Source organism: Pleuronectes platessa, chromosome 16 (genome assembly GCF_947347685.1).
Source record: "Pleuronectes platessa chromosome 16, fPlePla1.1, whole genome shotgun sequence".
NCBI classification, from domain to species: domain Eukaryota; kingdom Metazoa; phylum Chordata; class Actinopteri; order Pleuronectiformes; family Pleuronectidae; genus Pleuronectes; species Pleuronectes platessa.
This window is the reverse complement of record NC_070641.1, coordinates 12,854,529-12,873,139: the sequence shown is the minus strand read 5'-3', so window position 1 is coordinate 12,873,139 and position 18,611 is coordinate 12,854,529. Positions and strand designations below refer to the sequence as shown.

Here is an 18,611-nt window from a genome sequence, read left to right as displayed (position 1 = left end):
GTGCAAAAACTTCCAACACTCTTTTGTTCAAGTTTCTCAAATTTGACCAAAACATCAGCAGTTAAATTGAAACACAGCACATAACAAGCGAACATGGAATAGCTGAAATAGTTTTACAGCGATGAGAGAGACAAATTTAAGCTGTTGCTGCCTTTTGGGTAAATAAATCTTTAAAAACAGAGTTTGGGTGAATTTTGATGTATATATACATATATATGTGAGAATGTATTAATGTCTGCGTGTGTGCATAATGTGTTTATGTTTAAATGTTGGTGTTATTATTCTTATATGTCATTATGCTGTTTTTGTTATGGATAAGACAACTTATAAATGGCAGGTAGAAGGTACTTGCTTTTATCATTGTCTGACTTGAGTTTGAATATGAGTTTCCTGTGGCAACAGGCTATGTACCAGTATAACTATATCTGTAAACTCAGATAAACACATTTAGCTCAGAACTGCAGCTACTCTGTGATTAATTGATTAGATGATGGGCAGAATTTTTTTACTGGCAACTATTTTGATTGACAATCTCTCTTTTTTTTTCCTTTTTTTTTTGCTTAAACTTTCAACACTCTTTGGTTAAAGTTCCTCTAAAGTGAAAAGTATCTGCTTTCCTCAGTTTTAAATTATTGTGAACTGAATATTGGTGATCGGTCTGACAAAACTATTGGCTTGAGTTTGTATATTAATCTCCTGATGCAACAGGTTATGTATAAGTGTAAACTATATTAGTAAACCTATTTGTTAATTTTGGTCAGTAGTTCTGTGTAATTCATCTAAACACAGACTGTAGCAGCAGCAATGCTACAACCATCTTTCACCACTTTTCATCAGCCCTGTTGTTACAGTACAAAAATGATTTATCTCAAATACTTTACACTTCATGCTCACACTTATCCTGAGTAGAATCACAGGTAGACAACATGTTTAATTTGTCATTTATTTTATTTGTTTTTGAGACCAAAACAAAGAGGCTCTGAACAAATGTTCCTCTTGTGCTGCAGCTCTCTAGTGGTACTGTCTTCCCAGGGAGGAAACCACCACGGACATGAACTTCTGGAAAGCTGCCTGCACTTCACCACTGAAGTCTGAACCCATCCGAGCAGCGAGCACGATGGTCAGGCAGTCAGCCAGCAGCTGCAACACAACACAACATGAAGGGTGAGGAGGCTTCTCTGTCAAACACACTCATTGCATGAAGACAACAACAGCTCCACAATATTTTACCCTGAAGTTGTCAGGATCCACGTGCAGCTTCTCAGAGTGCAGCACGCTCAGCTCGGCATAGGTTTCTTTGATGTTGTCCATGTTCTTCATTGCCCGGTCCAGACCGTGCAGGATAGTTGTCCCATGTTTGGCTACCAATGGGTTTGCCATAATGGCTGCGGCGTTGTAGAGGTTTCCAAAGTTGCCAAAATACCTCTGAGTCCAGGGGTAGACAACCAGACACCTGAGGAAACATGCCAGCGAAACATATTGTTACAGGTTCAGATTAACACAGGAAACACTTTCCAAGAAAATTAACATTTATGCACACAATACCATTTCAAAAAATTCCCCTTATATCAAATATATGTGTCACCTGGAAAGAGCAGCAGGGCCCACTTCTTCATATTGAATCTTGGAGAAGATGTCCTTGATGGTGGCGCGCTCAAAGTCTGTCCATTCAACCATTGTGTCGGCTCTAGGTTTTCAGTAAATCCTGTTCTCACCAGCACCACATGCAGCTTTTAAAGCAACGCGGCTCCAGGCCCAAAGCCAGTGATTGGATGAGGCTGCTGGGCGGGACAAAGTGTTGTGGGTTTGAAAAAGTGAAAAGATAAGAGTCTATCTGCACCACTTAGATTGTCTCCAAGGAAATAGTTAAAGTTCTGTGTAACAACCCCGCGGCCCCACAGAGACACTCATCAATTCAAAGTAACACAAAATAGCCGCAATGATTAATATACAGTAGGTCACTGTTCCCAAATGGGTCTTAAAGGGATTCATGGAGTAAAAATGAATCCAGTTTCTTCTGAGGCTTATTTTCCTTTCGTGTCTGTGAGAGACTGCGAGCACCATGGACAGCTCCCACATCTCAGGTCATCTGAGGATAAGCCCTTCGAACAGTGGTTTGTACACATATTTGATTATTGAACACATAAGGTCAGTAAATGAGGTTGAATGATCAGCTGGAGTGAACAGAGAGAAATATGAGGAATATGTACACGACTCTCTGTAATATTGTAAAACCATTCTTTGAAAAATTATATTTTAACTGTGGCTTTAAACTTGTTCATTGTGATATAGAAACAACAATTTAACTTCAATTTAAGTGCATATTTAACAACTTTCAAGGTATTTTAGAGGTTATTTCATAATCTGAAATCAAAGGTTGACCATTGACTCATATAGTAAATTAAACAACTAATTTCATCAGAAATATGTTTTCATCATTTTTACAGAGTTGAGCAAACTGCTGTACAATAAAAACACGGAGGGGAAATAAAGTATAATAGGTTCAAATATAACAAACTAAAACAGACTAAAATAAAAGGCTAATGAGTGAATAAAATAAAGCAAGATTAAATCATATTCAATTAAAAAAAATGTAATACTGGCTATAATCCTTTTTACTAATTTAATATTTTTTTCATAGGTTAGTAAAGCCCCCTGTAACTATGTTTTCAAAAAGTTACTTGTGAAAAAATAAGATTTTTTTTTTTACTGATACTATAATGAATGAAATATGTTTTAATATATTTTACTTTAAAAAAACTAGGGTTGGTAAATATGTTAAGCATTGAGCTGTGCAAGGGATAAAATCTGAAGAGGATCGCCCTCTGCTCCATATCTTGGAGGTGGACCCGGGTGTGGCCAGGCTCTGTTTCAGGCTTAAAACCCCCACAGTCTCAGCTGATCGGAGCATTCAGCAACTCTCAAGCTCCAGACAAGATGTCCAGTCTCACTGCTAAGGACAAGGAAACAGTCAAGGCCTTCTGGGCCAAAATGGCTTCAAAGGCACAGGACATCGGTGCTGATGCTCTGAACAGGTAAATATGAGCCAAACACTGATGGATGTAACCTACCTGAACTTTGACTGATTCATTTACACTCACTTTCTTCTCTTTTCTTTTCTGTCTTTCTTTTAAACCCAGGATGCTGATCGTGTACCCGCAGACCAAGACTTACTTCTCCCACTGGAAGGACCTGAGCCCCGGCTCTGCCCAGGTGCTGAAGCACGGAAAGACCGTCATGGGTGGAGTTGAGTATGCTGTGACCCAACTGGACGACCTGAAAGCAGGTCTTCTGAGCCTCAGTGAGCTGCACGCCTTCACCCTGAGAGTGGACCCTGCCAACTTCAAGGTACACAACTAAAGCCTGTAATTCATATGAAGCAAATGTGACTAGGAGTCTGTTTATTGTTGTACGATGATTGTATGAACTCTGTTTCCTTCAAATAACCTGATCTCAGTGTAGGTCCTACATGAATTGTAGCAGAGCCTGACCTAACAACACAAAAAAGTGGGTTAGGAGTTAAAATCCCCATTCATGTATCATGTGTCTGATATTTATTTTCACAGATCCTCTCCCACAACATCCTTGTGGTCATGGCCATCACGTTCCCAGAGGACTTCACCCCTGAGGTCCATGTGTGTATGGACAAGTTCCTGGCTGCTCTGGCTCTGGCCCTGGCTGAGAAATACAGATAGACAGCAGGAGAAGATGACAGAGTCTGCAGCATCAGCTCTCTCTGCATGATGAATAATAAATGAATGAGGAAACGAAAAAAAAAACGAATTTCAGCTTCTTCTGTGATCATTTGTGTCAGTTTGGTTTATTTGTGAAGTCTTCAAATCAAATGTCAGAACTGTCCTAATACCACAAAGACAAAATAAGTCAACAAGAATAAACAAAGCATAGACAACACATCTAGGTCTGAATTACAGGTGCTCTGTGGTTCATTGATTAGGTGTTGGGCTGAAATTTTACTGGCAACTGTTTGGATTGTAAATCCTAACTTGGACATTCTTTTTATTTTCTCTATTTTTTATTTTTTTTTACGAAAAAACTTCCAAACCTCTTTGGTTCAAGATTCTCCGATCTGACCAAAACATCAGCAGTTAAATTGAAACACAGCACATAACAAGTGAACGTGGAACAGTTGAAATAATTTTTTACAGCGTTGAGAGAGACAAATTTAAACTGTCGCTGCCTTTTGGGTACATACATTATTAAAAACACAGTTTTGGTGAATGTTATGTATTATACAACTTATAAATGGCAAGAAGAAGGTACTTGCTTTTATCAGTGTCTGATTTGAGTTTGAAAATGAGTCTCCTGTGGCAACAGGTTATGTACCAGTGTAACTATATTTGTAAACTCAGATAAACTCATTTAGATAAGATCTGCAGCTAATCTGTGTTTAATTGATTACGTAATTGGCAGACATTTTACTGGCAACACTTTTTTTGTCAATCCTAGCTTGAAAAATCTATTTTTTATTTTGTTTTCATTTTGCTTAAACTTTCAACACTCTTTGGCTAAAGTTCCTCTAAAGTGAACAGTATCTACTTTCTTCAGTCTTAAATTATTGTGAACTGAATATTGGTGATCGGTCTGACAAAACATTTGGCTTGAATTTGTACAGGTTATGTACAAGGTTAAACTATATTAGTAAACTAATTTGATAATTTTGGTCAGTAGTTCTTTGTAAGTATTCATCTATACACAGACTGTAGCAGCAGAAATGCTACAATCATCTTTCACCAATTTTCATCAGCCCTCTTGTTTCTCTATAAAAAAGAATTTATCTCAAATACTTTACACTTCATGCTCACAGTTATCCTGAGTAGAATCACAGGTAGACAACATGTTTAATTTGTCATTTATTTTATTTGTTTTTGAGACCAAAACAAAGAGGCTCTGAACAAATGTTCCTCTTGTGCTGCAGCTCTCTAGTGGTACTGTCTTCCCAGGGAGGAAACCACCACGGACATGAACTTCTGGAAAGCTGCCTGCACTTCACCACTGAAGTCTGAACCCATCCGAGCAGCGAGCACGATGGTCAGGCAGTCGGCCAGCAGCTGCAACACAACACAACATGAAGGGTGAGGAGGCTTCTCTGTCAAACACACTCATTGCATGAAGACAACAACAGCTCCACAATCTTTTACCCTGAAGTTGTCAGGATCCACGTGCAGCTTCTCAGAGTGCAGCACGCTCAGCTCGGCATAGGTTTCCTTGATGTTGTCCATGTTATTCATTGCCTGGTCCAGACCGTGCAGGATGGTTGTCCCATGTTTGGCTACCAATGGGTTTGCCATAATGGCTGCGGCGTTGTAGAGGTTTCCAAAGTTGCCAAAATACCTCTGAGTCCAGGGGTAGACAACCAGACACCTGAGGAAACATGTCAGCAAAAATATTATTACAGTATCAAATTAACACATGTAACATGTTCCAAGAAAATGAACATTTACTCAAAAAATAACATTTCTAATAATTCCCAAATATCAAATATGTGTCACCTGGAAAGAGCAGCAGGGCCCACTTCTTCATATTTAATCTTGGAGAAGATGTCCTTGATGGTGGCGCGCTCAAAGTCTGTCCATTCAACCATTGTGTCGGCTCTAGGTTTTCAGTAAATCCTGTTCTCACCAGCACCACATGCAGCTTATAAAGCAACGCTGCCCCCGGCCCAGAGCCAGTGATTGGATGAGGCTGCTGGGTGGGACAAAGTGTTGTGGGTTTGAAAAAGTGAAAAGATAAGAGTCTATCTGCACCACTTAGATTGTCTCCAAGAAAATAGTTAAAGTTCTGTGTAACACCCCCGCGGCCCCAGAGAGCCACTCAACATTTCAAGTAACACAAAATAGCCGCAATGATTAATATACAGTAGGTCACTGTTCCCAAATGGGTCTTAAAGGGATTCATGGAGTAAAAATGAATCCAGTCTCTTCTGAGGCTTTTTTTCTCTTTATGTCTGTATCAAATCTCAAATGATGATATAGTGACATAGTCACAGTTTGATTTTAGCACAATTATAGATAAATTATCATCAGTGAGCCTGAATCCAGCTCATCAGCGCGAGAGACTGCAATACCATGGACAGCTCTCACATCTCAGGTCATCTTAGGATCAGCACCTCGGACAGTGGTTTATATATTTATTTGATTATTGATCCCTTAAGATAAGTAATTGATGTTTAATGATCAGCTGGAGTGAACTGAGAAAATTATCAGGAATATGTAAAACCATTCATTACATTTTTTTAGGTTTAATTGTGGCCTAAAACTTGTTCATTGTGATAGATAAACCATAATTTAACATCAACTTGAGTGAATATTTAACAACATAAGAAATTATAGAGTTATCAGAAATAAACGGTTGACCATAGACATCTCATATACTAAACTAATTTCATTAGAAATGTGTTTTCCACTTTTTGTCAGAGTTGACCACACTGCTGTAAAAACACGAAGGGGAAATCAAGTAAAATAGGTTAAAATATAAAGAAATAAAATAAAATAAAACAAGAATAAAACGTTTTAAATTAAAACTTTAAAAAAGTTATTCAAACTGGCTTTATATTTGTTGACTAATTTAAAAAGTTGTTAATATAGGCTAGTGAAGCACTCTGTGTTTAAAAAAGTTCTTTATAAAAAGAAAAGAAAAAGATATTTGTTCTCATACTATTATTAGTGAAATATGTTTTGATATATTTTACTTTCATAAAGTTACGGTAGGCAACATATGATTCATTGAGCTGTGCCAGAGATAAAATCTAAAGAGGATCGCCCTGTGCTCCATATCTTGGAGGTGGACCCGGGTGTGGCCAGGCTCTGTTTCAGGCTTAAAACCCCCACAGTCTCAGCTGATCGGAGCATTCAGCGACTCTCAAGCTCCAGACAAGATGTCCAGTCTCACTGCTAAGGACAAGGAAACAGTCAAGGCCTTCTGGGCCAAAATGGCTTCAAAGGCACAGGACATCGGTGCTGATGCTCTGAACAGGTAAATATGAGCCAAACACTGACGGATGTAACCTAGCTGAACTTTGACTGATTCATTTACACTCACTTTCTTCTCTTTTCTTTTCTGTCTTTCTTTTAAACCCAGGATGCTGATCGTGTACCCGCAGACCAAGACTTACTTCTCCCACTGGAAGGACCTGAGCCCCGGCTCTGCCCAGGTGCTGAAGCACGGAAAGACCGTCATGGGTGGAGTTGAGTATGCTGTGACCCAACTGGACGACCTGAAAGCAGGTCTTCTGAGCCTCAGTGAGCTGCACGCCTTCACCCTGAGAGTGGACCCTGCCAACTTCAAGGTACACAACTTAAGCCTGTAATTCATATGAAGCACTTGTGACTGGGAGTCTGTTTATTGTTGTACGATGATTTGATGAACACTGTTTCCTTCAAATAACCTGATCTCAGTGTAGGTCCTACATGAAGTGTAGCAGAGCCTGACCTGACAACACAAAGAAGTGGGTTAGGAGTTAAAATCTCCATTCATGTATCATGTGTGTGATATTTATTTTCACAGATCCTCTCCCACAACATCCTTGTGGTCATGGCCATCACGTTCCCAGAGGACTTCACCCCTGAGGTCCATGTGTGTATGGACAAGTTCCTGGCTGCTCTGGCTCTGGCCCTGGCTGAGAAATACAGATAGACAGCAGGAGAAGATGACAGAGTCTGCAACATCAGCTCTCTCTGCATGATGAATAATAAATGAATGAGGAAACGAAAAAAAAAACGAATTTCAGCTTCTTCTGTGATCATTTGTGTCAGTTTGGTTTAATTGTGAAGTCTTCAAATCAAATGTCAGAACTGTCCTAATACCACAAAGACAAAATAAGTCAACAAGAATAAACAAAGCATAGACAACACATCTAGGTCTGAATTACAGGTGCTCTGTGGTTCATTGATTAGGTGTTGGGCTGAAATTTTACTGGCAACTGTTTGGATTGTAAATCCTAACTTGGACATTCTTTTTATTTTCTCTATTTTTTATTTTTTTTTACGAAAAAACTTCCAAACCTCTTTGGTTCAAGATTCTCCGATCTGACCAAAACATCAGCAGTTAAATTGAAACACAGCACATAACAAGTGAACGTGGAACAGTTGAAATAATTTTTTACAGCGTTGAGAGAGACAAATTTAAACTGTCGCTGCCTTTTGGGTACATACATCATTAAAAACACAGTTTTGGTGAATGTTATGTATTATACAACTTATAAATGGCAAGAAGAAGGTACTTGCTTTTATCAGTGTCTGATTTGAGTTTGAATATGAGTCTCCTGTGGCAACAGGTTATGTACCAGTGTAACTATATTTGTAAACTCAGATAAACTCATTTAGATAAGATCTGCAGCTAATCTTTGTTTAATTGATTACGCAATTGGCAGACATTTTACTGGCAACACTTTTTTTGTCAATCCTAGCTTGGAAAATCTATTTTTTATTTTGTTTTCATTTTGCTTGAACTTTCAACACTCTTTGGCTAAAGTTCCTCTAAAGTGAACAGTATCTACTTTCTTCAGTCTTAAATTATTGTGAACTGAATATTGGTGATCGGTCTGACAAAACATTTGGCTTGAATTTGTACAGGTTATGTACAAGGTTAAACTATATTAGTAAACTAATTTGATAATTTTGGTCAGTAGTTCTTTGTAAGTATTCATCTATACACAGACTGTAGCAGCAGAAATGCTACAATCATCTTTCACCAATTTTCATCAGCCCTCTTGTTTCTCTATAAAAAAGAATTTATCTCAAATACTTTACACTTCATGCTCACAGTTATCCTGAGTAGAATCACAGGTAGACAACATGTTTAATTTGTCATTTATTTTATTTGTTTTTGAGACCAAAACAAAGAGGCTCTGAACAAATGTTCCTCTTGTGCTGCAGCTCTCTAGTGGTACTGTCTTCCCAGGGAGGAAACTACCACGGACATGAACTTCTGGAAAGCTGCCTGCACTTCACCACTGAAGTCTGAACCCATCCGAGCAGCGAGCACGATGGTCAGGCAGTCGGCCAGCAGCTGCAACACAACACAACATGAAGGGTGAGGAGGCTTCTCTGTCAAACACACTCATTGCATGAAGACAACAACAGCTCCACAATCTTTTACCCTGAAGTTGTCAGGATCCACGTGCAGCTTCTCAGAGTGCAGCACGCTCAGCTCGGCATAGGTTTCCTTGATGTTGTCCATGTTATTCATTGCCCGGTCCAGACCGTGCAGGATGGTTGTCCCATGTTTGGCTACCAATGGGTTTGCCATAATGGCTGCGGCGTTGTAGAGGTTTCCAAAGTTGCCAAAATACCTCTGAGTCCAGGGGTAGACAACCAGACACCTGAGGAAACATGTCAGCAAAAATATTATTACAGTATCAAATTAACACATGTAACATGTTCCAAGAAAATGAACATTTACTCAAAAAACAACATTTCTAATAATTCCCAAATATCAAATATGTGTCACCTGGAAAGAGCAGCAGGGCCCACTTCTTCATATTTAATCTTGGAGAAGATGTCCTTGATGGTGGCGCGCTCAAAGTCTGTCCATTCAACCATTGTGTCGGCTCTAGGTTTTCAGTAAATCCTGTTCTCACCAGCACCACATGCAGCTTATAAAGCAACGCTGCCCCCGGCCCAGAGCCAGTGATTGGATGAGGCTGCTGGGTGGGACAAAGTGTTGTGGGTTTGAAAAAGTGAAAAGATAAGAGTCTATCTGCACCACTTAGATTGTCTCCAAGGAAATAGTTAAAGTTCTGTGTAACACCCCCGCGGCCCCAGAGAGCCACTCAACATTTCAAGTAACACAAAATAGCCGCAATGATTAATATACAGTAGGTCAATGTTCCCAAATGGGTCTTAAAGGGATTCATGGAGTAAAAATGAATCCAGTCTCTTCTGAGGCTTTTTTCTCTTTATGTCTGTATCAAATCTCAAATGATGATATAGTGACATAGTCACAGTTTGATTTTAGCACAATTATAGATAAATTATCATCAGTGAGCCTGAATCCAGCTCATCAGCGCGAGAGACTGCAATACCATGGACAGCTCTCACATCTCAGGTCATCTTAGGATCAGCACCTCGGACAGTGGTTTATATATTTATTTGATTATTGATCCCTTAAGATAAGTAATTGATGTTTAATGATCAGCTGGAGTGAACTGAGAAAATTATCAGGAATATGTAAAACCATTCATTACATTTTTTTAAGTTTAATTGTGGCCTAAAACTTGTTCATTGTGATAGATAAACCATAATTTAACATCAACTTGAGTGAATATTTAACAACATAAGAAATTATAGAGTTATCAGAAATAAACGGTTGACCATAGACATCTCATATACTAAACTAATTTCATTAGAAATGTGTTTTCCACTTTTTGTCAGAGTTGACCACACTGCTGTAAAAACACGAAGGGGAAATCAAGTAAAATAGGTTAAAATATAAAGAAATAAAATAAAATAAAACAAGAATAAAACGTTTTAAATTAAAACTTTAAAAAAGTTATTCAAACTGGCTTTATATTTGTTGACTAATTTAAAAAGTTGTTAATATAGGCTAGTGAAGCACTCTGTGTTTAAAAAAGTTCTTTATAAAAAGAAAAGAAAAAGATATTTGTTCTCATACTATTATTAGTGAAATATGTTTTGATATATTTTACTTTCATAAAGTTACGGTAGGCAACATATGATTCATTGAGCTGTGCCAGAGATAAAATCTAAAGAGGATCGCCCTGTGCTCCATATCTTGGAGGTGGACCCGGGTGTGGCCAGGCTCTGTTTCAGGCTTAAAACCCCCACAGTCTCAGCTGATCGGAGCATTCAGCGACTCTCAAGCTTCAGACAAGATGTCCAGTCTCACTGCTAAGGACAAGGAAACAGTCAAGGCCTTCTGGGCCAAAATGGCTTCAAAGGCACAGGACATCGGTGCTGATGCTCTGAACAGGTAAATATGAGCCAAACACTGATGGATGTAACCTACCTGAACTTTGAATGATTAATTTACACTCACTTTCTTCTCTTTTCTTTTCTGTCTTTCTTTTAAACCCAGGATGCTGATCGTGTACCCGCAGACCAAGACTTACTTCTCCCACTGGAAGGACCTGAGCCCCGGCTCTGCCCAGGTGCTGAAGCACGGAAAGACCGTCATGGGTGGAGTTGAGTATGCTGTGACCCAACTGGACGACCTGAAAGCAGGTCTTCTGAGCCTCAGTGAGCTGCACGCCTTCACTCTGAGAGTGGACCCTGCCAACTTCAAGGTACACAACTTAAGTCTGTAATTTATATGAAGCACTTGTGACTGTGGAGTCTGTTTATTGTTGTACGATGATTGTATGAACACTGTTTCCTTCAAATAACCTGATCTCAGTGTGGGTCCTACATAAAGTGTAGTAGAGCCTTACCTGACAACTCAAAGAAGTGGGTTAGGAGTTAAAATCCCCATTCATGTAACATTTGGTGATGTATATTTTCACAGATCCTCTCCCACAACATCCTTGTGGTCATGGCCATCACGTTCCCAGAGGACTTCACCCCTGAGGTCCATGTGTGTATGGACAAGTTCCTGGCTGCTCTGGCTCTGGCCCTGGCTGAGAAATACAGATAGACAGCAGGAGAAGATGACAGAGTCTGCAGCATCAGTTCTCTCTGCATGATGAACAATAAATAAATGATGAAACGAAAAAACACTGTTTTCTGCTTCTTTTGTGATCATTTGTGTCAGTGTTGTTTATTTGTGAAGTCTTCAAATAAAATGTCAGAACTGTCCTAATACCACAAAGACAAAAAAAGTCAGCAAGAATAAATAAAGAATAGACAACACTTCTAGGTCTGAACTCCAGCTACTCCGTAGTTAAGAAGTTAGGTGATGAGCTGAAATTTTACTGGCAACTATTTCGATTCTCAATCCTAACTTGGACATTCTTTTTTTTAATATTTTTTTTTTTTTTGTGCAAAAACTTCCAACACTCTTTGGTTCAAGTTTCTCAAATTTGACCAAAACATCAGGTTCATTTGTTAAGTCTTCAAATATAATGTCAGAACTGTCCTAATACCACAAAGACAAAATAAGTCAACAAGAATAAACAAAGGATAGACAATACAATTAGATGAGAACTCCAGCTGCTCTGTTGTTCATTGATTAGGTGATGGGCCGAAATTATACTGATAACTGTTTTGATTGTAAATCCTAACTTTCCTAACATAATATATATATTTTTTTAATCTTTCGTCACTTTGGTTTAAGTTTCTTTGATGTTGAGTGTCCACTTTTCCCAGTTTGAAATTATTGTAAACTGAATGTTGTTGATCAGTCTGATGACATCTCTTGAACACTTAATGATAAACATTTAATCGACTAAATCTTCAGCAGACTTGAAAAACAGCACGTAACAAGAGGACATGAAATAGTTAAAATAGTTTTTTAAAGAACTAAAGATATTTTAAAAATCTAAATCTGATGCTGCCTTTTGTGTGGATACATCTTTAAAAACAAAGTTCTGGTTTGTACATGTATATACAGTGCCTTGCATAAGTATTCACCCCCTTCGGACTTTTCTACATTTTGTCATGGTATAACCACAGATTAAAATTTATTTCATCGTGAGTTTATGTAATGGACCAACACAAAATAGTGCATCATTTGGAAGTGGGGGGAAATATTACATGGATTTCACAATTATTTACAAATAAAAATCTGAAAAGTGTTGAGTGCATATGTATTCACCCCCTTTACTGTGAAACCCCTAACAAAGATCTGGTGCGACCAATTGCATTCACAAGTCACATTTGCAAGTCACATAATTAGTAAATAGGGTCCACCTGTCTGCAATTTAATCTCAGTATAAATACACCTGTTCTGTGACGGACTCAGAGTTTGTTGGAGATCATTACTGAACAAACAGCATCATGAAGACCAAGGAGCTCACCAAACAGGTCAGGGATAAAGTTGTGGAGAAATATGAAGCAGGGTTAGGTTATAAAAAAATATCCAGAGCTTTGATCATCTCTCTGAGCACCATAAAATCCATCATAAGAAAATGGAAAGAATATGGCACAACCGCAAACCTACCAAGAGGAGGCCGTCCACCCAAACTGAAGAGTCGGACAAGGAGAAAATTAATCAGAGAAGCAACCAGGAGGCCCATGGTTACTCTGGAGGAGTTGCAGAGATCCACAGCTGAGGTGGGAGAATCTGTCCACAGGACAACTATTAGTCGTCTACTCCACAAATCTGGCCTTTATGGAAGAGTGGCAAGAAGAAAGCCATTGTTGAAAGGGATCCATAAAAAATCCCGTTTGGAGTTTGCCAGAAGCCATGTGGGAGACACAGCAAACATGTGGAAGAAGGTGCTCTGGTCAGATGAGACCAAAATTGAACTTTTTGGCCTCAATGCAAAACGCTATGTGTGGCGAAAACCCAACACTGCCCATCACCCTGAGCACACCATCCCAACAGTGAAACATGGTGGTGGTAGCATCATGCTGTGGGGATGCTTCTCTTCAGCAGGTACAGGGAAACTGGTCAGAATAGAGGGAAAGATGGATGGAGCCAAATACAGGGAAATCCTTGAAGAAAATCTGATGCAGTCTGCAAAAGACTTGAGACTGGGGCGGAGGTTCATCTTCCAGCAGGACAATGACCCTAAACATACAGCCAGAGCTACAAAGGAATGGTTTGGATTAAAGAATGTTAATGTCTTAAAATGGCCCAGTCAAAGCCCAGACCTCAATCCAATAGAGAATCTATGGCAAGACTTGAAGATTGCGGTTCACAGACGGTCTCCATCCAATCTGACTGAGCTTCATCTTTTTTGCCAAGAAGAATGGACAAACCTTTCCATCTCTAGATGTGCAAAGCTGGTAGAGACATACCCCAAAGGACTTGCAGCTGCAGCGAAAGGGGGTTCTACCAAGTATTGACACAGGGGGGTGAATACTTATTCACCCCCACCCAACAGATGTCAACTTTTTTGTTCTCATTATTGTTTGAGAAATTGTCTATTTGAATTCCAGTTAGTAACAGTACATAATGGGAAAAAGTCCAAGGGGGGTGAATACTTATGCAAGGCACTGTATACATACATACATACCTAATATTGGTACGCATGTATGTACGTATATAGGTATGTATATATGTATTTGTGCATAATGTAGATTTGTCATTATGTTGTTATTGTTATGGATAAGACAACTTGTAAATGGCAAGTAGAAGGTACTAGCTTTTTTCAGTGTCTGACTTGAGTTTGAATATTAGTCTCCTGTTTCAAAAAGTTTTGTACCAGTGTAAAAAAGAAAAAAAAGTAAAGATCAGTACTTCTGTTAAGTTATTCTTCTAGTTAGATTGTAGCAGCAGTAAACTACAATACTCTTTCACCACTTTTAATAATCCATATTGTTCCTGTCTAAAATATTTGTTATCTTAAATACTTTACCCTTCATGCTCACACTTATCCTGAGTAGAATCAAAGGTAGACAACATATTTAATTTGCCATTTGCTTTTGAGAGCAAAACGAAAAGGCCCTGGACAAATGGTCAGCCTGTGATGTTCTCCTCTTGTGCTGCAGCTCTCTATTGGTACTGTCTTCCCAGGGAGGAAACCACCACGACCATGAACTTCTGGAAAGCTGCCTGCACTTCACCATTGAAGTCTGAACCCATCTGAGCAGCGAGCACGATGGTCAGGCAGTCGGCCAGCAGCTGCAACACAACACAACATGAAGGGTGAGGAGGCTTCTCTTTCAAACAAAGACAACAACAGCTCCACAATCTTCTACCTTGAAGTTGTCTGGATCCACGTGCAGCTTCTCAGAGTGCAGCCGATCAGCTCAGAGTAGGTTTCCTTGATGTTGTCCATGTTCTTCATTGCCTTTTCCAGACCGCGCAGGATAGTTGTCCCATGTTTTGCAACCATTGGGTTTGAGGTGATGTCTGCGGCGTTGTAGAGGTTTCCAAAGTTGCCTAAATACCTCTGAGTCCAGGGCTAGACAACCAGACACCTGAGGAAACATGTCAGCAAAACATATTAGTACAGGATCAGATTAACACATGAAACGTGCTCCAAGAAAATGAAAATGTACGCACACAATCACTTTCTCTCATAATTATCCCATAATATGTGTCACCTGGAAAGAGCAGAACGGCCCACATCTTCATAGTTAATCTTGGAGAAGATGTCCTTGATGGTGGCGCGCTGAAAGTCTGTCCATTCAACCATTGTGTCGGCTCTAGGTTTTCAGTAAATCCTGTTCTCACCGGCACCACATGCAGCTTATTAAAAAATGCTGCTCCCGGCCCAGAGCCAGTGATTGGATGAGGCTGCTGGGCGGGACAAAATGTTGTGGGTTTGTAACAATGAAAAGATAAGAATCTAACTGCACCACTTAGATGTCTCCAAGGAAATAGTTCAAGTTATGTGTAACACCCCACGGCCCCACAGAGACACTCAGCAATTCAAAGTAACAAAAAAGAGCCACAATGATTAATATGCAGATGGTAACTGATCAAAAATGGGTCTTAAAGGGATTCATGAGGTAAAAACTCATCCAGTCTCAGCCGAGGCTTATTTTCTATTTGTGTTTGTATCAAATCTCAAATCATGACATAGTGACATAGTCACAGTTTGATTTAAGCACAATTAAAGATACATTATCATCAGTGATTCTCTATCCAGCTCATCAGTGTGAGTGACTGCGAGCACCATGGACAGCTCCCACATCTCAGGTCGTCAGAGGATCAGCACCTCGGACAGTGGTTTATACATTTATTTGATTATTGATCACAAGGATCAGTATAGATGTTGAATGATCAGCTGGAGTGAACAGAGAGAACAGACTGTGTTTCCACTGATAGACTTCAGGTTTATCTCTGCTCAGCATGCAGCCTATTTTTAGCTCATCTTCAATATACATGAATTTAAAAGTTAAAAAACAGAACTGAACCTTAGTGTGAAATAAGATTATAAAATAAATCCTATCATAAATATTTACACAGCTTTCTTTTATATTGTCAAACCATTTCATCTAAAATATTTGTTTATAATTGTGGCTTCAAACATGTACATTGTGATAAAGAAACAATCATTTAACTTCAAAATAGTTCATATTTAACAACTTTTATGACTTTATAGAGGATATTTTATAATCCTAAATAAAGTTTCTACCATTGACATCTCATATACAGAATAACACAACAAATAACATCAATAATGCTTTTTCCTCTTTTTGTCACAGTGAAAAAACTGTTGCATGATAAAAACACGGAGGGAAAATAAAGTAAAATATAATAAATTAAAGAAACCAAACAAGTTAAAAACATATTAAATTAAAAATTTTAAAAAAGTGTTTGATACTGGCTTTAATCATATTGACCTAACTTAATAAGCTTTTTCACTAGTAAAACATTTTGTAATGGTGTATTGAAAAGGTTGTTTATAAAAGAAAAATTAAAAATGTATTTGTCTTAATACTTTTATTTATAAAATATATTTTAATATAATTTACTTTCATAAATTAGGTTAAGTACATATAAATGAATCATTCAGCTGAGCCAGGGATAAAGTATACAGGTTAACTGCTCACAGCCTGTCTGATGGTCTAGAGGCCTTCCTGATAATGATAAAAACACAGGGGGAAATTAAAGTAAAATAGGGTAAAATATAATTAAATTAAATTAAATAGAAGGCTAAGAAATGAATAAGACAAAACAGGATTGAAATATATTAAATTAGAACATTTTAAACTTTAATGTTTTTAAAACTGGCTATAATAAAAATTAGTATTTTTATCATTTTTAAATATAGGTTAGTAAAGCACTAAAGTAACTGTGTTTGGAAAAGTGCTTTATAAAAGAAAATGGAAAGTATATTGGCCTTAATACTTATTCATGAAATGTATTTTTTCTATATTTTACTTTAACAAACTAGGGTAAATACATGTATATGAATCATTGAGCAGTGCCAGAGATAAAGTATACAGGGTTACTAATCACAGCCTGTGTGTAGGTCTACATGTAAACTGTACATTAAACAATAGACACCTCATCCAGTATTGATGTTATAGAAAATGTACAATAGACACAGATCATCTCCTCTGTGATACCCGGGCTCCTTCACTCTGTCAGTAGCTGTCTTTCTAAAGCAATCTATTGTTACTGTAGAAGATTGTATCTCTTTGGGGAGAAGCAATGGGGGCTGCAGAGACCCCATGTCAAGATTTCTGTTTATCTCTTGGGGGCTGGAACCTGAAGAGGGTCCTCCTGTGCTCCATATCTTGGAGGTGTTCTCGGGTGTGTCCACGTTTTGTTTCAGGCTTAAAACCCCCACAGTCTCAGCTGATCGGAGCATTCAGCGACTCTCAAGCTCCAGACAAGATGACCAGTCTCACTGCTAAGGACAAGGAAACAGTCAAGGCTTTCTGGGCCAAAATGGCTTCAAAGGCACAGGACATCGGTGCTGATACAAGTTCCTGGCTGCTCTGGCTCTGGCCCTGGCTGAGAAATACGGATAGACAGCAGGAGAAGATGACAGAGTCTGCAGCATCAGCTCTTTCTGCATAATGAATAATAAATTAATGATAAAACAAATAACACTGTTTTCTTTTGTGATAATTTGTGTCAGTGTGGTTTATTTGTGAAGTCTTCATATCAAATGTCAGAACTTGTAAAGCAACACTGCTCCTGTCCTTTAGCGCCAGTGATTGGATGAGGCTGCTGGTCAGGACAAAGTGATGTTTCTAGAACATTTACTATCTGCTCAGCTCTCATCCTGTTAACAGTTTGCTTTGGTGGTGATTAGCACAATTATTAGAAGATTGGAACTATTTGTGGAGTTGAATTATGATAAATGGAATAGATTTAATTTCTTTAAAGCCATTCATATTTACCATTCATCATCTGAAACACACTGTTAATTAGCACCAGCAGAGGGCGCTCGAGTGTAAAACTACAGCCACTTACCCCAGTCTCACAGATGATCCCGTTTTTTGAAGGCTGTATATTTTATTTAATATTGATTGAATTCCTATGTCCTTTTTATCCCATTTTTCCTTTTCAAATGATAATTTTCAGTAGAATTCAATCGTTTTTAGACTATCTGCATTATGGATGTGAATCATTTGTAAATACACACATTGAATATATTGATAATGGTGACCAATATCCAAAGTTACAAGTAGAATGCATATTTATATTTCAGAGCTTATAAGTGTTACACTGCTCTGTCCTTGTCATCAAATTGAAAACTCTCACGTCATATTACATACATACATTCGTGATATTAGTTTCATGGTGTTGTGATAGCAACTAACAATCGGGAAAGACCCCCCACAACTTGAAAAGTTTAAGTCAATCACTTATTTTTTTTAAAGAGGCCTGGATTTAGTGGGAGAATTACATTCTGTCCACCCCAATTAGTCAACTTTAATCGCTCCCATTTGAATCTCCCACTCACGCTTGTTTCATTCGCCCTGTCGGAATTTCCTGATTTCTGAATTGCTGTTTCGATATACGGCTGGGTTTAAAAAACATTTATAATGAACAGTTAATAATAACAATGAAATCATAATAATAATTGTACAAACCCAAAACATCATGAATCAAGAAAGTGCAAT

At 38.4% G+C, this 18,611-nt stretch overlaps 6 protein-coding genes and 1 pseudogene across 6 annotated transcripts; 3 read left to right on the top strand and 4 right to left on the bottom strand.

The window, feature by feature from the left end:
* Nucleotides 1-1,011: 1,011 nt before the first annotated feature.
* On the bottom strand, nt 1,012-1,693 carry LOC128458470 (hemoglobin subunit beta). The gene is made up of 3 exons (XM_053443308.1): nt 1,586-1,693; nt 1,231-1,453; nt 1,012-1,140 (listed from the first exon to the last, which is right to left on the bottom strand). Exons 1-3 carry the CDS (start codon nt 1,675-1,677, stop codon nt 1,012-1,014), a joined length of 444 nt encoding a protein of 147 aa, XP_053299283.1. The 5' UTR covers nt 1,678-1,693.
* A 1,215-nt stretch (nt 1,694-2,908) lies between these two features.
* Nucleotides 2,909-3,731, top strand: LOC128458547 (hemoglobin embryonic subunit alpha). The gene is made up of 3 exons (XM_053443418.1): nt 2,909-3,035; nt 3,141-3,348; nt 3,567-3,731. The coding sequence occupies exons 1-3, from the start codon at nt 2,938-2,940 to the stop codon at nt 3,693-3,695; spliced, it is 435 nt and encodes a 144-aa protein (XP_053299393.1). The 5' UTR covers nt 2,909-2,937; the 3' UTR covers nt 3,696-3,731.
* A 1,127-nt stretch (nt 3,732-4,858) lies between these two features.
* LOC128458471 (hemoglobin subunit beta-like) lies at nt 4,859-5,642 on the bottom strand. Its single transcript, XM_053443310.1, has 3 exons — nt 5,511-5,642; nt 5,160-5,382; nt 4,859-5,069 (listed from the first exon to the last, which is right to left on the bottom strand). Exons 1-3 carry the CDS (start codon nt 5,600-5,602, stop codon nt 4,941-4,943), a joined length of 444 nt encoding a protein of 147 aa, XP_053299285.1. The 5' UTR covers nt 5,603-5,642; the 3' UTR covers nt 4,859-4,940.
* A 1,240-nt stretch (nt 5,643-6,882) lies between these two features.
* LOC128458549 (hemoglobin embryonic subunit alpha) lies at nt 6,883-7,653 on the top strand. The gene is made up of 3 exons (XM_053443422.1): nt 6,883-6,993; nt 7,099-7,306; nt 7,525-7,653. The coding sequence occupies exons 1-3, from the start codon at nt 6,896-6,898 to the stop codon at nt 7,651-7,653; spliced, it is 435 nt and encodes a 144-aa protein (XP_053299397.1). The 5' UTR covers nt 6,883-6,895.
* A 1,238-nt stretch (nt 7,654-8,891) lies between these two features.
* Nucleotides 8,892-9,621, bottom strand: LOC128458462 (hemoglobin subunit beta-like). The gene is made up of 3 exons (XM_053443300.1): nt 9,469-9,621; nt 9,118-9,340; nt 8,892-9,027 (listed from the first exon to the last, which is right to left on the bottom strand). Exons 1-3 carry the CDS (start codon nt 9,558-9,560, stop codon nt 8,899-8,901), a joined length of 444 nt encoding a protein of 147 aa, XP_053299275.1. The 5' UTR covers nt 9,561-9,621; the 3' UTR covers nt 8,892-8,898.
* Nucleotides 9,622-10,815: 1,194 nt separating this feature from the next.
* On the top strand, nt 10,816-11,645 carry hbae1.1 (hemoglobin, alpha embryonic 1.1). The gene is made up of 3 exons (XM_053443416.1): nt 10,816-10,950; nt 11,056-11,263; nt 11,482-11,645. Exons 1-3 carry the CDS (start codon nt 10,853-10,855, stop codon nt 11,608-11,610), a joined length of 435 nt encoding a protein of 144 aa, XP_053299391.1. The 5' UTR covers nt 10,816-10,852; the 3' UTR covers nt 11,611-11,645.
* A 2,929-nt stretch (nt 11,646-14,574) lies between these two features.
* LOC128458476 (hemoglobin subunit beta-like) lies at nt 14,575-15,220 on the bottom strand (annotated as a pseudogene).
* Nucleotides 15,221-18,611: the final 3,391 nt, after the last annotated feature.

What these genes read in the sequence shown, in the direction of transcription:
- LOC128458470 (XM_053443308.1), bottom strand. Translation starts at nt 1,677, where the DNA reads ATGGTTGAATGGACAGACTTTGAGCGCGCCACCATCAAGGACATCTTC. An exon ending in GGCCCTGCTGCTCTTTCCAG is followed by an intron (nt 1,454 to 1,585) that starts GTGACACATATA and finishes ATGTTTCCTCAG; the next exon opens with GTGTCTGGTTGTCTACCCCT. An exon ending in TGGATCCTGACAACTTCAGG is followed by an intron (nt 1,141 to 1,230) that starts GTAAAATATTGT and finishes GTTGTGTTGCAG; the next exon opens with CTGCTGGCTGACTGCCTGAC.
- LOC128458547 (XM_053443418.1), top strand. Translation starts at nt 2,938, where the DNA reads ATGTCCAGTCTCACTGCTAAGGACAAGGAAACAGTCAAGGCCTTCTGG. An exon ending in GGTGCTGATGCTCTGAACAG is followed by an intron (nt 3,036 to 3,140) that starts GTAAATATGAGC and finishes TTTTAAACCCAG; the next exon opens with GATGCTGATCGTGTACCCGC. An exon ending in TGGACCCTGCCAACTTCAAG is followed by an intron (nt 3,349 to 3,566) that starts GTACACAACTAA and finishes TTATTTTCACAG; the next exon opens with ATCCTCTCCCACAACATCCT.
- LOC128458471 (XM_053443310.1), bottom strand. Translation starts at nt 5,602, where the DNA reads ATGGTTGAATGGACAGACTTTGAGCGCGCCACCATCAAGGACATCTTC. An exon ending in GGCCCTGCTGCTCTTTCCAG is followed by an intron (nt 5,383 to 5,510) that starts GTGACACATATT and finishes ATGTTTCCTCAG; the next exon opens with GTGTCTGGTTGTCTACCCCT. An exon ending in TGGATCCTGACAACTTCAGG is followed by an intron (nt 5,070 to 5,159) that starts GTAAAAGATTGT and finishes GTTGTGTTGCAG; the next exon opens with CTGCTGGCCGACTGCCTGAC.
- LOC128458549 (XM_053443422.1), top strand. Translation starts at nt 6,896, where the DNA reads ATGTCCAGTCTCACTGCTAAGGACAAGGAAACAGTCAAGGCCTTCTGG. An exon ending in GGTGCTGATGCTCTGAACAG is followed by an intron (nt 6,994 to 7,098) that starts GTAAATATGAGC and finishes TTTTAAACCCAG; the next exon opens with GATGCTGATCGTGTACCCGC. An exon ending in TGGACCCTGCCAACTTCAAG is followed by an intron (nt 7,307 to 7,524) that starts GTACACAACTTA and finishes TTATTTTCACAG; the next exon opens with ATCCTCTCCCACAACATCCT.
- LOC128458462 (XM_053443300.1), bottom strand. Translation starts at nt 9,560, where the DNA reads ATGGTTGAATGGACAGACTTTGAGCGCGCCACCATCAAGGACATCTTC. An exon ending in GGCCCTGCTGCTCTTTCCAG is followed by an intron (nt 9,341 to 9,468) that starts GTGACACATATT and finishes ATGTTTCCTCAG; the next exon opens with GTGTCTGGTTGTCTACCCCT. An exon ending in TGGATCCTGACAACTTCAGG is followed by an intron (nt 9,028 to 9,117) that starts GTAAAAGATTGT and finishes GTTGTGTTGCAG; the next exon opens with CTGCTGGCCGACTGCCTGAC.
- hbae1.1 (XM_053443416.1), top strand. Translation starts at nt 10,853, where the DNA reads ATGTCCAGTCTCACTGCTAAGGACAAGGAAACAGTCAAGGCCTTCTGG. An exon ending in GGTGCTGATGCTCTGAACAG is followed by an intron (nt 10,951 to 11,055) that starts GTAAATATGAGC and finishes TTTTAAACCCAG; the next exon opens with GATGCTGATCGTGTACCCGC. An exon ending in TGGACCCTGCCAACTTCAAG is followed by an intron (nt 11,264 to 11,481) that starts GTACACAACTTA and finishes ATATTTTCACAG; the next exon opens with ATCCTCTCCCACAACATCCT.